The sequence below is a fragment of the Oryza brachyantha genome, chromosome 11, assembly GCF_000231095.2.
Source record: "Oryza brachyantha chromosome 11, ObraRS2, whole genome shotgun sequence".
In the NCBI taxonomy this organism is placed as follows: domain Eukaryota; kingdom Viridiplantae; phylum Streptophyta; class Magnoliopsida; order Poales; family Poaceae; genus Oryza; species Oryza brachyantha.
Genome location: NC_023173.2, coordinates 13,020,918 through 13,034,940, shown reverse-complemented (window position 1 = coordinate 13,034,940; position 14,023 = coordinate 13,020,918). Strand labels below are relative to the sequence as shown.

Genomic DNA, 14,023 nt, shown 5'->3' with positions numbered 1-14,023 from the left:
CATTTAGGTAGCCTAAAAGCAAAATTTGACGTGCTACCTGGGAGTTTTTCTATTAAAACGAGAATTTTTTGATCGAACTGCGGTTATAGCTTAGTGGTCATTGTCCCACTCTTCTTTCTAGGAGACCAAATAGGATGAAAATATGCTCTTGTGAGGATTTGACCTTGGGTCTCCTAAATAGAAGAGAGATTTGGATCTAAATGTAAAATTTGTCGTGTCGCCGTTTCCGGCCGTTCGTCGCGACCGAGCAGTCGTTTGCCACGTCACCTTTCCGTTCTCCTAGAGGACGGCAGGAGATTAGTTTTGTAATTTTTTGAGATGCAAAATTAAATTTATAAATTATCTAATAAAATTCAAAATTTAAAAAATTCCGACGAACGCGGCGGAGGGAGGTGGGCCCGGTCATGGCTACATGGGCCATCCGGCCGGCATGGGAAGGATGGGCGCGGCCCGTTAGGCAGGAACTCTGTAGCGGGCCGGGCCGTGTCGGCACGGGCTATCTGTGGCACGTAGGCCTGCGAAGACCCATTTGCACGTTTGGTCCACGAAATTTGAAATTGAGGCAGAAAAAATGTGAAAATTAAGAAAAAAAAGGAAAAATTGTATACTATTTAGATTTCTTCTATAAATAATCCGATCAAAGTGTATAGCAGACCGTGATTTTAACCATCTCCATTTCTCAAAGTAAGACTTTCGAGCATTGCTTAGATTATATAGATATTAATAAATAATGAATATAAAATATATATACAAATAATATACATTAGTCAATAGGTAAATCTATGCATAACTTAAAAGATTTAGAATATGAAACAAAGTGAGTATGTACGAGAAAAATAATGTGACTCCAATCGATTAAAATATTATTTATTGCACATTTTTTACATAAGGGGTATTTTACCTGGCCGAAATATATGCAGTCATATTATAATGGCATGGTTGCAAATTTCCCTATTATTTATTGCACACATCTTCCGCCTACTAGTGCAGGCAGCCATTGGGGAGTATCTACATGTGCTTACGAAATTCTTTTTTAAAAAAATATTGTGTAATTCTCTTGGCGTTTCGTGGACCGCACGAGTTGAACAGGAACTATTAATGTCTGACATCTTTCGTCTTTGTTCAGGGGTTGGAGTATGTTTTTGACATTTCAATGGAGGAAAAGGTGTGACGCTCCCATCGAGCATCGTTAGGAACACACGTCATATATCTTTTTAGCAAGATGGTATTTAAGGAGTAACACATTGATCAATTTCCTTGCATATTTTGTGTTATAAAAATGGTATTCAAGGATAGTACAGCGCTGTTGAATTTATTTCTTGCATGTTCTCCATACTGTAATTGAGAAATGATTAGTTGGTCGATCATCCTGAGCACTAATTGTAACAAGATGTGCAAGAGAGCACTATTGTTTATCGGATGTTGTATTTCTACTTTAGACTAGACATAATCAAATACTCTAACGTAAAGTTAAAAGCAACGTGCATATAGGCTCGTGAGGATGGTCTCACGTGTCAGTTATGCCAGAATATCAAACAAAATGTATATGTATATGGGGATTATGCAATGCACAGATAGCTGTTATCAGTATATATAGTTTATATGTATCTAGATTTATTAACATTTATATTAATCTAGGAAAATATGAAAACTCTTAGATTGTAAAACGGAACGAATACATCACACTTTAACCTTTGTTCATTTACTTAGTTATCTGCAATGGATTCATAGAATTCATAACTTACTCTATACAACGGTTTTATCAATGAACAGACGATACCCTCCGCTCTCACCCACATTACTCCAATCTTACATGGTGATGGTGTTCACAGCAAATATTTCAGACGGCCTACATCACTTCATTGTGCATGCCCTAAGGCTATGTAATTTTACCAAGCGAATTTGTACATTTCAACAAAAAAGAGTTCATCTTCATTGTTATACATGTATCTCCAGTTTATCTGCGTTATGATACAAGAATTGAATGTGAAGTATAGCTCTTAAAAAATCCAACTTTGCTGCACTAAACTAAACTATCACCATCTGGTTGGACAAAAGGTGTCCAACACAATATATCAATCGACTGGCTTACACTTTCTTGATCAAACACCTTGGTGTATGGTGAAAATGGGTCAATGCAAGACATGACTTATATACGTGCTAGTCAAACAATATATGAAAATCTTGGAGGTTCTGTTAAAAATTAATCCTCGAAGATATTTGAAAGTAACCTATTATGTCAGGAAGAATTTTAACTGAGTTTTCAAGCCTTCCAATTTGTTTAGAGTGCCGTGCTGAGTCTGAGTTAATGACTAGCATTATCAATAATCCATTGCTATCTAACATAATGTTTGCTAGCTCTTCACTGCACCATCTTCCTGCAAAAAATTAGTAGGAGATTTCAGATATGAAAAGAGTCGTTAAAGAAGTAAAAATAGCATTACCGTGAAGTATTCAAATGTTACCAGTTTGTGTATGGGTTAGTCCATCTGTGCCAACACCTTGCTATCCGTATAAGAAAATAATATTGTGTATGATTGCCAGCCCTTGACTTGCTATGCGTGTGTGCAAATAATCCATACAACGGAGAACGATCTGTCGCTGACCATCTAGATAGCCAAGTCTGCCTTCTCACAAACTGTGTCATGTTCTCAGGTATGACAGCATAGCAGTCTGCTAAGCAATTTTCACAAACAAGTTCTAGTACTTCACGAGTGCCGGTATTACAGCATAGCAGTCTGCTAAGCAATGAAAAAGCCAATTTAGGAGTAGACTGTCCGGCAAATTGACAAGTAGTTCACCCTACAAAAAGGCAAATTTTTAAAAGAAAAATAATATTCCCTGCATGTAGGAAATTGAATATTTAATGATAGGAAGCTGAACAAGGTAACACCAATTCACTTTTCAATATTCATGCATGTATATTCCAGCAATATCTTTTAGTTACTCGTTTTGGAAAAATATTTGCAAAAATACCTTTTAACATTTTTGTTTTCTCCAGGAAACTATACATGGGGATACATTGATACTTACCTTAATTTCCTTCCCAGTGAATGATAGGGAATTTCGATGTGTCTCCAAAGACATTGCTTCTCTCATGAGCCGAAATACCTTCTTGTTCATGTTTGTTTTCATGATGATCGTTTTGCCAGATGAATATATCCTACTGATACCAAGATCCGCTGCCATCCGCCTTACATAGAGCTTTTTCAATAGCAGCTGTGAGGAAAAAAAAGGAAGACATTATGAAGCAATCAAACTTCAACTTCTTCAACTCTGGTCATGTTCGTACGAATCTTAGCAATAGCAAACCTCCATATCACGAGGCTCCTTTCCATATTGTCGGCGAAGATCTTCTGTGAATTGCATTAAGGTCCATAGGTCCTTCTCTGCAGCTTTTGTGGCTTCATTAAGCAATTCCACTGGATTTTCAAGATAACTTATGTATTCAGAGGAGAGGCGTGAAGAAATGTTTATATCCAGCTGTCCAAAGACACAAAGTTTGTGAATTTCAAATGGCAGATTATCTGGATGAAATTATTCATCACTGCATAAGAAAGCTATAGCAGCAAAGAAAATAAATTCCATGCCCACCTGAACATCTTTGTAAGGAACAGGAACAAGACAAAATTGATCAACCTAAAAAAGATAGAAAACAGTCTTGTCAAAATAATCACAGGAAATAATTAATAACACTATGCAATAATTGCAGAAGGTTATTTGGCTCATTATAGGATGTACAAAATTAAAAATAGAATAACAGTACGATTGGTATCAAATTGTTAGAATATTAAAATAGAACTGTATCTGCTTCAAAATGATGTTAGATAACCAATGGTACAAAATATATAGCATATAAGAATGACAAATGCAGAGCAAAAAGAAAAAAAAAGTGAATACTTGAATAAAAGAAATAAAAAAATATATCATGAGAGGATATGTATAATTGATGAGATAACCACTACCAAATAAAGGATATAAGAATGGCTGCTGCAGAACCATAAAAAAAGTGGATACTTGAATAAAAGAAAGAAAAATATATCATGAGTGGATAGGTGTGATTGGTGTGCATACCTTTGACAAGCTATCAAAAAGCATATCAAAGAATAGGTCAATGCCAACATTTGCAACATCTCCAGATTGTTGCTCACCAAACAAGCTTCCAAACCCCCTAATACCCATATCCTTCTCTGCAACATGGAAACCTTGACCGAGATCTGAATGCTCCTCAATAGCTCCAAGTCTATCCTGCACATGGAAATATTGAACTGCAGATGAAGAACTGAAAAGATAAGTTGGATAAGGGAGCAAAGCACACATAGTTTTCATGGGTAAGCAAGCTGCAAGCCATCTTTGGGGTAAACGGGAGGTGGATCTCCATTGTCCATATAAATAGGACACTGCGATCAGGTTCCAGCAAGATGGACATCTGTAGTTATTTTATAAATAAATATCCTTCCTGAATGTAGGTTCTGAAAAAAATAACTAATGTCCAGTACTCCAGTGGGTATTCTTATTGAAAAAATAATACTAGTAGATTTGCAAGAGCTTTCCTGGCTATGCAAGATAAACAGATTGGAACTGCAGATTGTCCCATATACAAAATAGCAACAATTAATTCCTTTTCATGATCTGGAAATATGGTGTTTCAGGCAACACTCAAGATAGGGCAGGGAAGGAAAATGGTTAAATCAGTTCATCTGGAATTCAACAAAGAAAGGCTGAAGCTACAAGCCTACAACTGGGCTAGACAAGATGAGCATAAGTAATGTACAGATTACAGAGTCACGAATAATCTTTGCCACCAATAATCCAAAGGTTCTTTCAGATATATTTTTTAGTTGTTTTAAATACTAACTAACATCAAAATTCTGTACATCTGTTTGATACTACTTTTGGTGTTGCTATTTTGGTTTCCATATTGAAACTGGGAGCAATAGTGTTTCTGGAATTAATAGTGAAATGCAATCCTACTGATCAGAAAATTGCATGTATAACAAACTAACACTAGCGCAGAGTTTACTAAGACCTGACAGGCTGACATAAGATAGCAAAACACAACACAGATTCTGAACTCAATCCGCAAAAGATATATTGAATGATAATGCCGATACTAAAAAACTATGATTTTTTATATAAAATGCCATATAGAAAGGTATCATAAAGGTCAAACATCAGGTGCTGTGAAAGTAGTAAAGCTACAGTTTAGTTTGCTTCGTTTGGCCATGGCATCAGGCTAGTCATACAAGTGGTGGTCAGGACTGAGGGCACAGAAAGCATCAATAAGTTGAAACCTAGAAAGCATAACATAGATTCCTATGTAAGTCATCGATAACAGAAATGTTTGCTTATTAGGTGCCACCAAGACTGTTAACTGGTCTTATGTAATTACAAATAATAGGTACAAACTATCTTTAACAGAAATCTAGGTCATATTTCTAACTAGACATTCATATTCAATATCATTGCAAAAATGCTTTCAGTATCAATCCTTGGATGCTTTGAATGCTGTAATAAGAAATGGGTATGAATAAACAAAATTAGGGTCACTATAGTCTCACCGTTGCAATCTTTGAGAGCAAAGACTTATCAGTGTAGAAGAGATATGCAAAACCTTCTGTGCCTGATCTTCCTACTCTACCCCGCAACTGTGAATTAAAGACAAAGCAGTGAACTTGTGAAGTAGAGAGATGCATCAGAAACAACACAAATAACTAAGGCATATATTACTTTTAAATACAATAATAGTATCATAGAAAGCAAAACAGAGGCACAAGCCAGCTCATACTTGTTTTCTTTATAGATTACTAGCACATTGCCCGTACATTGTAACGGAATTTAATTTTTAAAAAAATATCATAACATGTTGTTAATATTTTTTACATGTGTCATATTTTAATTGTTACATATATTTTTTATTGACATATGGGTCTATTAATCTCACGGTTTCTCATAATAAGTAGAGCTAGTGAGAACGGGTATATATATGGAATCCGCCATTATTTTTTCTTTTAAAAATAGAGTATAGATTAAAAAAAACAAGGAGTTGGTGGTGGTGATGGTGTACACCACCACCACTAGCAATATTTATAGTAGTATAGATTTTGTATTTATAAAGAAGAAAAACTCTAGTAAGATGCTCAGACAACTATATGCAAATGGGCATAGTTCAACAATCAATTGAATTTGCATGCTCACATATTATAAAATATAGGAGTAAATGTTAAAATAAATATGGCATAATAAGGTGCCTGTAGTTTTCTTGAACTGGTGTTTTGGTGTTTACCCTTTCTTGCCTTCTTGGGTTGGCATTATTTTATCTCTTATCAATAAAAGAAAGAACATTGTTTACCTTTGTTTTAAAAAATGCCATAAGGAAAAGTAAAGCATATCAGAAAAGGAAAGCCACCTGATACAGCTGTGCAAGCCCAAATAATTCAGCATACTGGACTATAATCGTGTTGGCATTCGGAATATCTATTCCACTTTCAATGATGTGTGTACAGACAAGAATTTTGACTTCCCCGCAAGCAAATTTTTCCATAGCAAGTTGTATGTTCTTTGAAACTTTCTGTGGGAAAAAGAATTGGCAAGAAATTTAATTAATGAGGAAAATGACCATTGAACTATGCAAATAGAACATAGCTATTGATTGTTAACCTAACATATTCCATGTAATAACTAGTAACTTAAGATATACACTTGAAGCAGATTGTAAGTGTTACAAAAAATAAATAGCCATAGCTAACCAAATTCAAAATAAACTATCGAACAACAAAGCCATCCACAAGGGCCACATAGAGTTTCCTGTTAAGTTAGTTTAACTAGTAATCAGCTACACAAGGAAATATATTCATATCACAGTAATATAAGAAAGTTCCATTAGTAGAAATTCTCAATTTCTCATGTTGGACTTTGGCTTTTAAAACAATGCAGGGTATACGAATAAAAATAGCCTACAATACAGAATTATGAGATAGCACACTAAATACATCTGGAATTTTGTCAATGAACCTTTCCATGAGCAACGGCCATTGGAACATCTGGAAGAAAATCCTTAAGAAATTGCAGCACGTCATCTATTGCTGTTGCAAGACAAAATAAATTATTAGACATAAATGCTGATTTGCAAACTAAATTATCAAAAGACTGGTATTGCAGTTTCTAGATGGACAGTAGTAAATTGTTAGTGGATGCATCCAACAATAGGCTAAATGTTAGAAGAATCTATAATCACACATCCAACTTACTGAATATTAAAGTGAGACAAAGAATATTGAGAAAAAAAAACTGTCTTAAGGTTCATGGATCATGAGCATATATATTGTGAAACAAATAGTCATATGAAGATAACCAAGTTTCAACCTTTTATTCGTGGAACAACATAAAAAACTTGACCACCACGTGCCAACTCAAACTTAATAGCTGATAGAGCCCTTTCTTTGCTAAATCCCGACACATAGGTCCTTACAGCAACTCTTTCAGGAGGTGGTGTAGACATTAAACTGAAATCATACATATACTTGTGTCATGGAAAATATGAAAGAAACTCAGAGATTGAACGCGACCAAAGTAGTGGAGTTCTGAAGAATAAACAATATATAGAATAGAGATCACACTATAGTTGACTAGCTTGCCAGATATGCCCTAAATTATTGCATGTATTCACATTTTGCAAGCTATAATAGTATATTTGTCCATTGACTCCCACATACCAAAAGAATATGGTAGCAGAGCTTCAATATCAGGAATTCAAGTTTTCCTTTTCCCTGACAATTGCCTGTCATATTTCCCCAAATGTCAATTGAAATTAACCTACCTAATCGAAACTTCTCAAATCATACAAATATACGCAAAATGCATCCTCCATTCAAATATGTAAGGGATTATGCCATTTTTTGCAAAAATTAAGGAAGTAGTAGAAGGACAAATCAGAGTACAAAAGATTATTATTTGGGAAATAAACAAGTACAAAAGGTGATGGTTGGGGGAGTAAACCAGTACAAAAGGTGTTGGGTGAGGAATAAACTAGTTGATGAGTTGATTTATATGGAATATAATATTGTCTCAGAATTCTATAATCCCTTACATTTTTGGACAAACCAAAGGGGCAAAAATCCCTTGCATATTTAGACGAAGGGAGTATGCCATTTTTTCTGCTACAATACCAAGAACCTACCACCTTTTGCAATCCTGAAGGGTCATTTTGGGAGACCTGAATCCCCAACCCAAAATCCTGGCTTATCCGTGAGGATGGGATGGGAATTCGTCTTCCCAAAAGAACCCTAAAGGTAGTCCTCTACAAATTCCTTGTACCATCACAATTAGATTTATATAGAACGCCATACAACGACTAAGGTTGAAGGGCTTGCTATGATCACTCTTTTGATCAAATATCATGCAAAAACACAAAAATATTAAAATTGATGTATTTTATAACTCCACATGCACAACAGTCCTATAAGATATGGTAGTACATGGTTAGAATGAAATAGCAATATCCAACCACCAAGATTTATGCTTGTTTATTACACATAACCACTGTGCACAAATCATCTCAAACTCCGAAGAAAACAGTGGTAACTATTATGCATGTTATATTAGCTCCAGTGAAATTAGTTGTTATACTCATAACCATTGTCCACAAATTATCTCCAGAAAACAGTGGTAATTATTGCACTTGTAATAAATTAGATCTAGTGAACTCAACAAATATAAATGACAGCAATAACTCATCCAACAAAAAACTAAAAAGTTATATTGTTGTCATCTTGCCTGGCATCACGGAAACCAGTCAAGGCAAGATACAGAGTACGTGGGATTGGTGTTGCAGACAGTGTGAGAACATCAATAGAAGCCTTGTATGATGCAATCTTCTCCTTTTGTTGAACACCAAACTTCTGTTAAAAAAACAGTGTGATTATATGAACAAAAACAAATACATGGTAGATTTTGATTGTGAGATTTTTAGTAATTTTTTGGTAGGCTGTCCTAGCATTAATCTACAAGCACCGGATTTAACTATTTAAGTTTTACAACAACCATTCTTTCGACCATTAGAAAAATACAAAAGGTAAAATTGAAACAATCTAGTGTCTTTTATTTAATATATTCAATATATTCTCCAACAACAAGGTTTTCCCTTGCTATATGTATTCCTTTTATATAAGCTTTAATATAATTAAATCATTATTTTTTTATGGTTATTACCCAAATTATCACCATCACTGTTATGAACTATATACCCAAAAAGCATCAAATAGAGAAAACATTAATATATACAGCGGGGCATACAGCACCTGTTCTTCATCCACGACTAGGAGACCAAGATTGTTATATGCCATTCGCTCTGTAAGAACAGCATGAGTTCCAACAATAATTTGCAAATCACCATTCCTTATGTTTGTTATTAGCTCATCTTTTTCTTCTTTGGTCTGTAAAGAAGAAATGTACCGAGTCATGCAAAAGATAGAGACACGATGCCCAGCATTTAACAAACAAAATTTAAAAACATAGGAATGACTTCCTATCTAAGAACCTACCCCGCATATGAACACTATCACAACAAAAAATGCTGATCAGTATTGGAATCCCTTATTGACTATCAGGAAAAAAAGGTTATTACATATTGTACAACAGAAGATATATATTTCATAAGCATTCTTTTCTTATAGGCTTATAGCTAACAACAAAAGGAACCTTCATATATCTTTGCACATTGAGGTAAGAGCAGCACACTTAATGAAAAGACTAATACAGTAATACTTAGTAGTTAAGCAATTGCACATTGAGGTAAATCTGTTTTGTGCCATACTATACCTGAGCACCACTAAACATGGCAACCTTTATATCAGGATAATTGGAGAAACGCTCAGACATTACATCATAATGTTGCTTGGCTAGTATTACGGTTGGAGCAAGAACCATAGCTTGGAATCCTGCAGATATAACAATGAATATAGCACGCATTGCAACTTCAGTTTTACCAAAACCAACATCTCCACAGATCAATCTGTCCATCGGTGTTTCCCTTTCAGTCAGATCTTTCTCAACATCTATAAATGCCTGTTATTAGAATAAGGTCAATTAAATCCATTAATGCCATTTTAATAATATGTATTAGTAAAGCAGTGCATGGACTACTTAATCATCTGGGTTCATCAGTTTGCCAACAATTCTTACGCAAGGAAAGAATAGCAGCTACTTCACTTTTGAAAAATGCTATCAGAATTTTCAAGTAAATAAAGGAAAGAACAACAGTATTTGATTCAGAGCAGACCTGGTTTTGGTCTGGAGTAGGCTCATAAGGAAATTCAGCAGTAAACTGATCCATTTCCACAGGCTTCGGGTATGGAGGCCTTTTCTGCCTCATCCTTTGCAAATATAACTCCATCAAGTTGACTACCATCTTCTGAACAGCAAGCTTCCCTTTCAGCCTCCTCTTCTCCCATGTGGAAGGATCATTCAGTTTGCTCAAATTCCGTGGTCTCTGCTTCTCATGAGGTCTGCAGAAAACAACAGTCTGGATAAATGGTCAACGTGAATTTTTACTTTCCATCAGAATTAGAGGAACATGCAGGCCCACATAAAACAGTAAATCAAACTGCAAGCGCAGATATAGGCCAGATCCTTCAAAATGAGAAAAGTTTTGCCATTTTGAAGCACTTTTTGGCAAAATGGATCTAAACACTAGAGTAAGAAAATGACAACTTTGTATTTGGCATTTGGCAGTCTAGACTGGCAAATTTCGCTAAAAGTGCATAGGGACATGGATCACCCCTTACTTTTGCAAAAATAATGGCAACTTTTGCATGCCTCTAAACACCAACTTGCAAAAATACAATATCAAAACTTTTGCCACCAAAACTTTTGCCATTTGTCATTTGACATTCCAAATGCCTCTAAACAGAGGCATAGCAATTTTCACAACATTTATATAAGCAAATTTCCTTGTTCGTTCAATGGGGGCTGAAAGCTGAATAAAACCTGAAAATCTCGTGCGGCCATTCAGAGCAGGAATCAATTATGCGGCAAAATTCTCACACATCTCAAATAACACAATTATGGGAAAATTGACGTATAGCTACTACTCAATGGTGTTTGGGTTTAGCGGTGGAGGCATACAGGTTGTATCTGTAGAGCATGCGCGCGGCCTGGTCGACGGCGAGCTTGGCCATGGCGTCGGCGTACTGTATGAACACGTAGTCGACACCATCCTCGGCGCTGATGCAGACGAACTTGCCGACGCCGACCTTCTTGTGCACGACGTACTCGCCGGGCTCCAGCTCCCGCGGGTCCACCCGGTGGCCCAGAGAGCTCCCCGCCGCCACCCCCTTCCTCCTCCCTCCTCCCCCTCCGTCCCCGTCCCCGTCGCTCTCCGCCTCCGCCTCCGCCCCCGCCCCCGCCGCGTCCCCGCGCAGCTGGCGCAGCCCCAGCCGCTGCTGCTCCCGGATCATGTGGACGTACGCCTCCGCCTGGGCCGGGTCGACGGACGACGACGGCGACGACGGCGCCGCCGCCGACGACGCGTCGCGGCGCCGCACGAGCGCGCGGAGGCGGTGGTTGAGCTGGGAGATGTCATCGGGAGCGACGGACGACGCCGCGGCGGCCGCGGTGGCGGCGGTGGCAGCCGCGGCCACCGGGAGGCGCGCGCGGCGGAGCTGCGGGAGGCGGGGTCGTCGCGCCAGGGCCGGCGGGCGGACGAGGTGGAGGAGAGGGCCGGGGCTACGCGTGCGCGGTGGGGCGGCGCGAGGGACGGTGGGGGAGGCGGTGGGGGCGGCCATGGAGGCGGAGACGGAGGCGGAGGGGTTGCCGGGGAAGAGGAGGGGAGGGTTTAAGCGGGAGCCGCGACGAGTGGATAGTGGCTTTGCGTGGGGAGAAGAGGAGCGGGAGGAGATAATTTTGGGTGGCTTTGCGTGGACCGGGTGCAGGGGCGGGAGGAGATATTTGCTTCGACCGTTGGGGGAGATGTTTTTTTTTTTTGGGTTATGTTTAGTTAAATTTTTTTATTTTAAATTTATAAAAAGAAATAAATGTTTTGTTAGAAAATATAATTTCCATTGTGTGTGAAAAAAAGGCCTCCAACCAGATGGTTTGTAAGTGTAACGTGGCATGGGTGGTATCTGATAAACAGGTCATCTATTTTGTACCTTTGAATTTAAGGTTTGGGTTTAACGATGGGTGACATAAAATTTATATGTTTTTAGCTCAAAATATAAAAGAGCTGAATTGGGTTGTGAAATGATCCATAGCTCTTGCTCCATTATCACCCTAGATGTGAGACGAGGTGGCAGGTATAGTTACTGTATTACATAGACACTTGTTTTGATAAACGTTTATTAATTACTTATGTAGGCAGAAAAGGGCTGATTAGAAAAATGCATCTTTTTGGCTAAGACATAAAAAATTATAAGAGATTGTTTATAAAAAAGCATTTAGCATTTACCATAGAGGTATAAAACCACACCCAACTACGAATTAAATCACTAGAACGAGATCCGCTGTAGCAGCAACATGCTACTGTAAAGAGTAACAGTACCGTAAATTTAGTATATCTCATGACCGTTGGATCGAAATGGATGGATGAGATCTAGTGCTACAGTATTTGCTACAGAAATGAATAGTGCTTAAGAATCACTGTTGCTACGATATTTCGACATTGTTTATGTCATTAAAGCACTGTGCTATTGACATGAACAGTGTTCCTCTGCATTACTGCAGAGGAACCGGACCCCTAAAATATAGGGGGAAAGGGAACTGAGGGATGAGGAAAAGAAGAGAGGCAACAAAGTCCTATCGAAATATGGACCCATATACAAGTAAACTTTTATGAACCGTTGACGTTCTTTTAAGGCAGTGGTAGTGTGCTGATATATCTGGTTGCATGCAATAACAAAGGGATAAATTGATTATGGACTAGGGCCACTTAAACAGTAAAGGGAAAATTTTGGTATGAATCTAAACTTTCTTCTTAATTAGCTTTTTTGAATGGACGTATATAGAACAAAATGTGTCTTAACCTTGCCTAAGGCGGCTAGAAATACAAAATGACACCACATATACGTGCATGTCAAATCGATTATCATTTTGTGTAGTTCATTGCTGAGTTGAACCTTTCCAGCCCCATCTTGCTTATGTTTACGAATGTAAGCAAAATTTGAACTTTTATAATAATCATTTCCTAGACTAAGCTTTAGAATTTTTATCTCGATAAAAAGTAATGAGTTCAGCGGAAAACTCAGATGATTACTATCTGCATGACATTCTATCCTCGGGAAATTTAACTTTGGGAAATTTAACTTTTTGTCACTGTCACTCGCTATCTATGACAAGTGGATCCTTATAAGACTATGACATGTGGGTCCAATGACAAATCTATTATGAACATTCATAAGAGTGGCAAAAAATTAAATGTGCCTCCATCCCCACACCTGGGAATTTCCAAGTGATGGATACAGTAAAGCATTTTCTAACTAAAGATGTTAGTTGGCTCTAGAGCTATCCAAACCGAACAAAGCGATTGAATCTTGGATCCAGTTATTATGTGAAGAGCCAACAGCTGTAGGCATTTAGAAGTTTGTTTTCATCTGAAATTTCTATATATCGTGACAAGTTATGCTAAAACGCTGGTTGTTCCCCGAATGCTTTGCTATCTGACTTATACTCCTTATTATATGAACTTGCATTCTTTATATAATCTGACTTCTTTTTTTATCAAGAAATGTTTACATACCAAAAATCTTGTTCTTGTACCATTTTGTTATTTCTTCGGATGACGTAAGTGAGCTGTAAAAATTGTCACATCATATTTTTACTTGTGCGGAGGACAGATAAGAAAGGGGTGAAATAAAAACGGTTTACAGATTTACAACCGTGTATAAGAGGTGGACTATATACATTAATGAGATAGTATATATTTACATATAACTATTATATAAGTTGGCTCAATATTAGCTCAAAGTGAAATTTGAAGCCAACAATTAGTTTTTTTATTGACCTTGCTATAATCTATAAAAAGCTGGGA

The 14,023-nt window shown here is 37.3% G+C and overlaps 1 protein-coding gene across 1 annotated transcript; it reads right to left on the bottom strand.

The window, feature by feature from the left end:
- Nucleotides 1-1,851: 1,851 nt before the first annotated feature.
- Nucleotides 1,852-11,317, bottom strand: LOC102707911 (ATP-dependent DNA helicase At3g02060, chloroplastic). The gene is made up of 15 exons (XM_040528935.1): nucleotides 11,125-11,317; nucleotides 10,280-10,522; nucleotides 9,820-10,065; nucleotides 9,300-9,434; nucleotides 8,776-8,900; nucleotides 7,366-7,505; nucleotides 7,015-7,085; nucleotides 6,410-6,571; nucleotides 5,562-5,648; nucleotides 4,075-4,248; nucleotides 3,595-3,639; nucleotides 3,313-3,483; nucleotides 3,034-3,219; nucleotides 2,466-2,802; nucleotides 1,852-2,378 (listed from the first exon to the last, which is right to left on the bottom strand). The coding sequence occupies exons 2-14, from the start codon at nucleotides 10,406-10,408 to the stop codon at nucleotides 2,701-2,703; spliced, it is 1,773 nt and encodes a 590-aa protein (XP_040384869.1). The 5' UTR covers nucleotides 10,409-10,522; nucleotides 11,125-11,317; the 3' UTR covers nucleotides 1,852-2,378; nucleotides 2,466-2,700.
- Nucleotides 11,318-14,023: the final 2,706 nt, after the last annotated feature.

Excerpts from the sequence above, each read along its gene's own strand:
- LOC102707911 (XM_040528935.1), bottom strand. The coding sequence starts at position 10,408 with ATGGTAGTCAACTTGATGGAGTTATATTTGCAAAGGATGAGGCAGAAA. Across the intron at positions 7,506-8,775 it reads ACTGGTTTCCGTGATGCCAG|TTTAATGTCTACACCACCTC; the intron begins GCAAGATGACAA and ends GTATGATTTCAG. Across the intron at positions 2,803-3,033 it reads TCACTGGGAAGGAAATTAAG|GGTGAACTACTTGTCAATTT; the intron begins GTAAGTATCAAT and ends GCCTTTTTGTAG.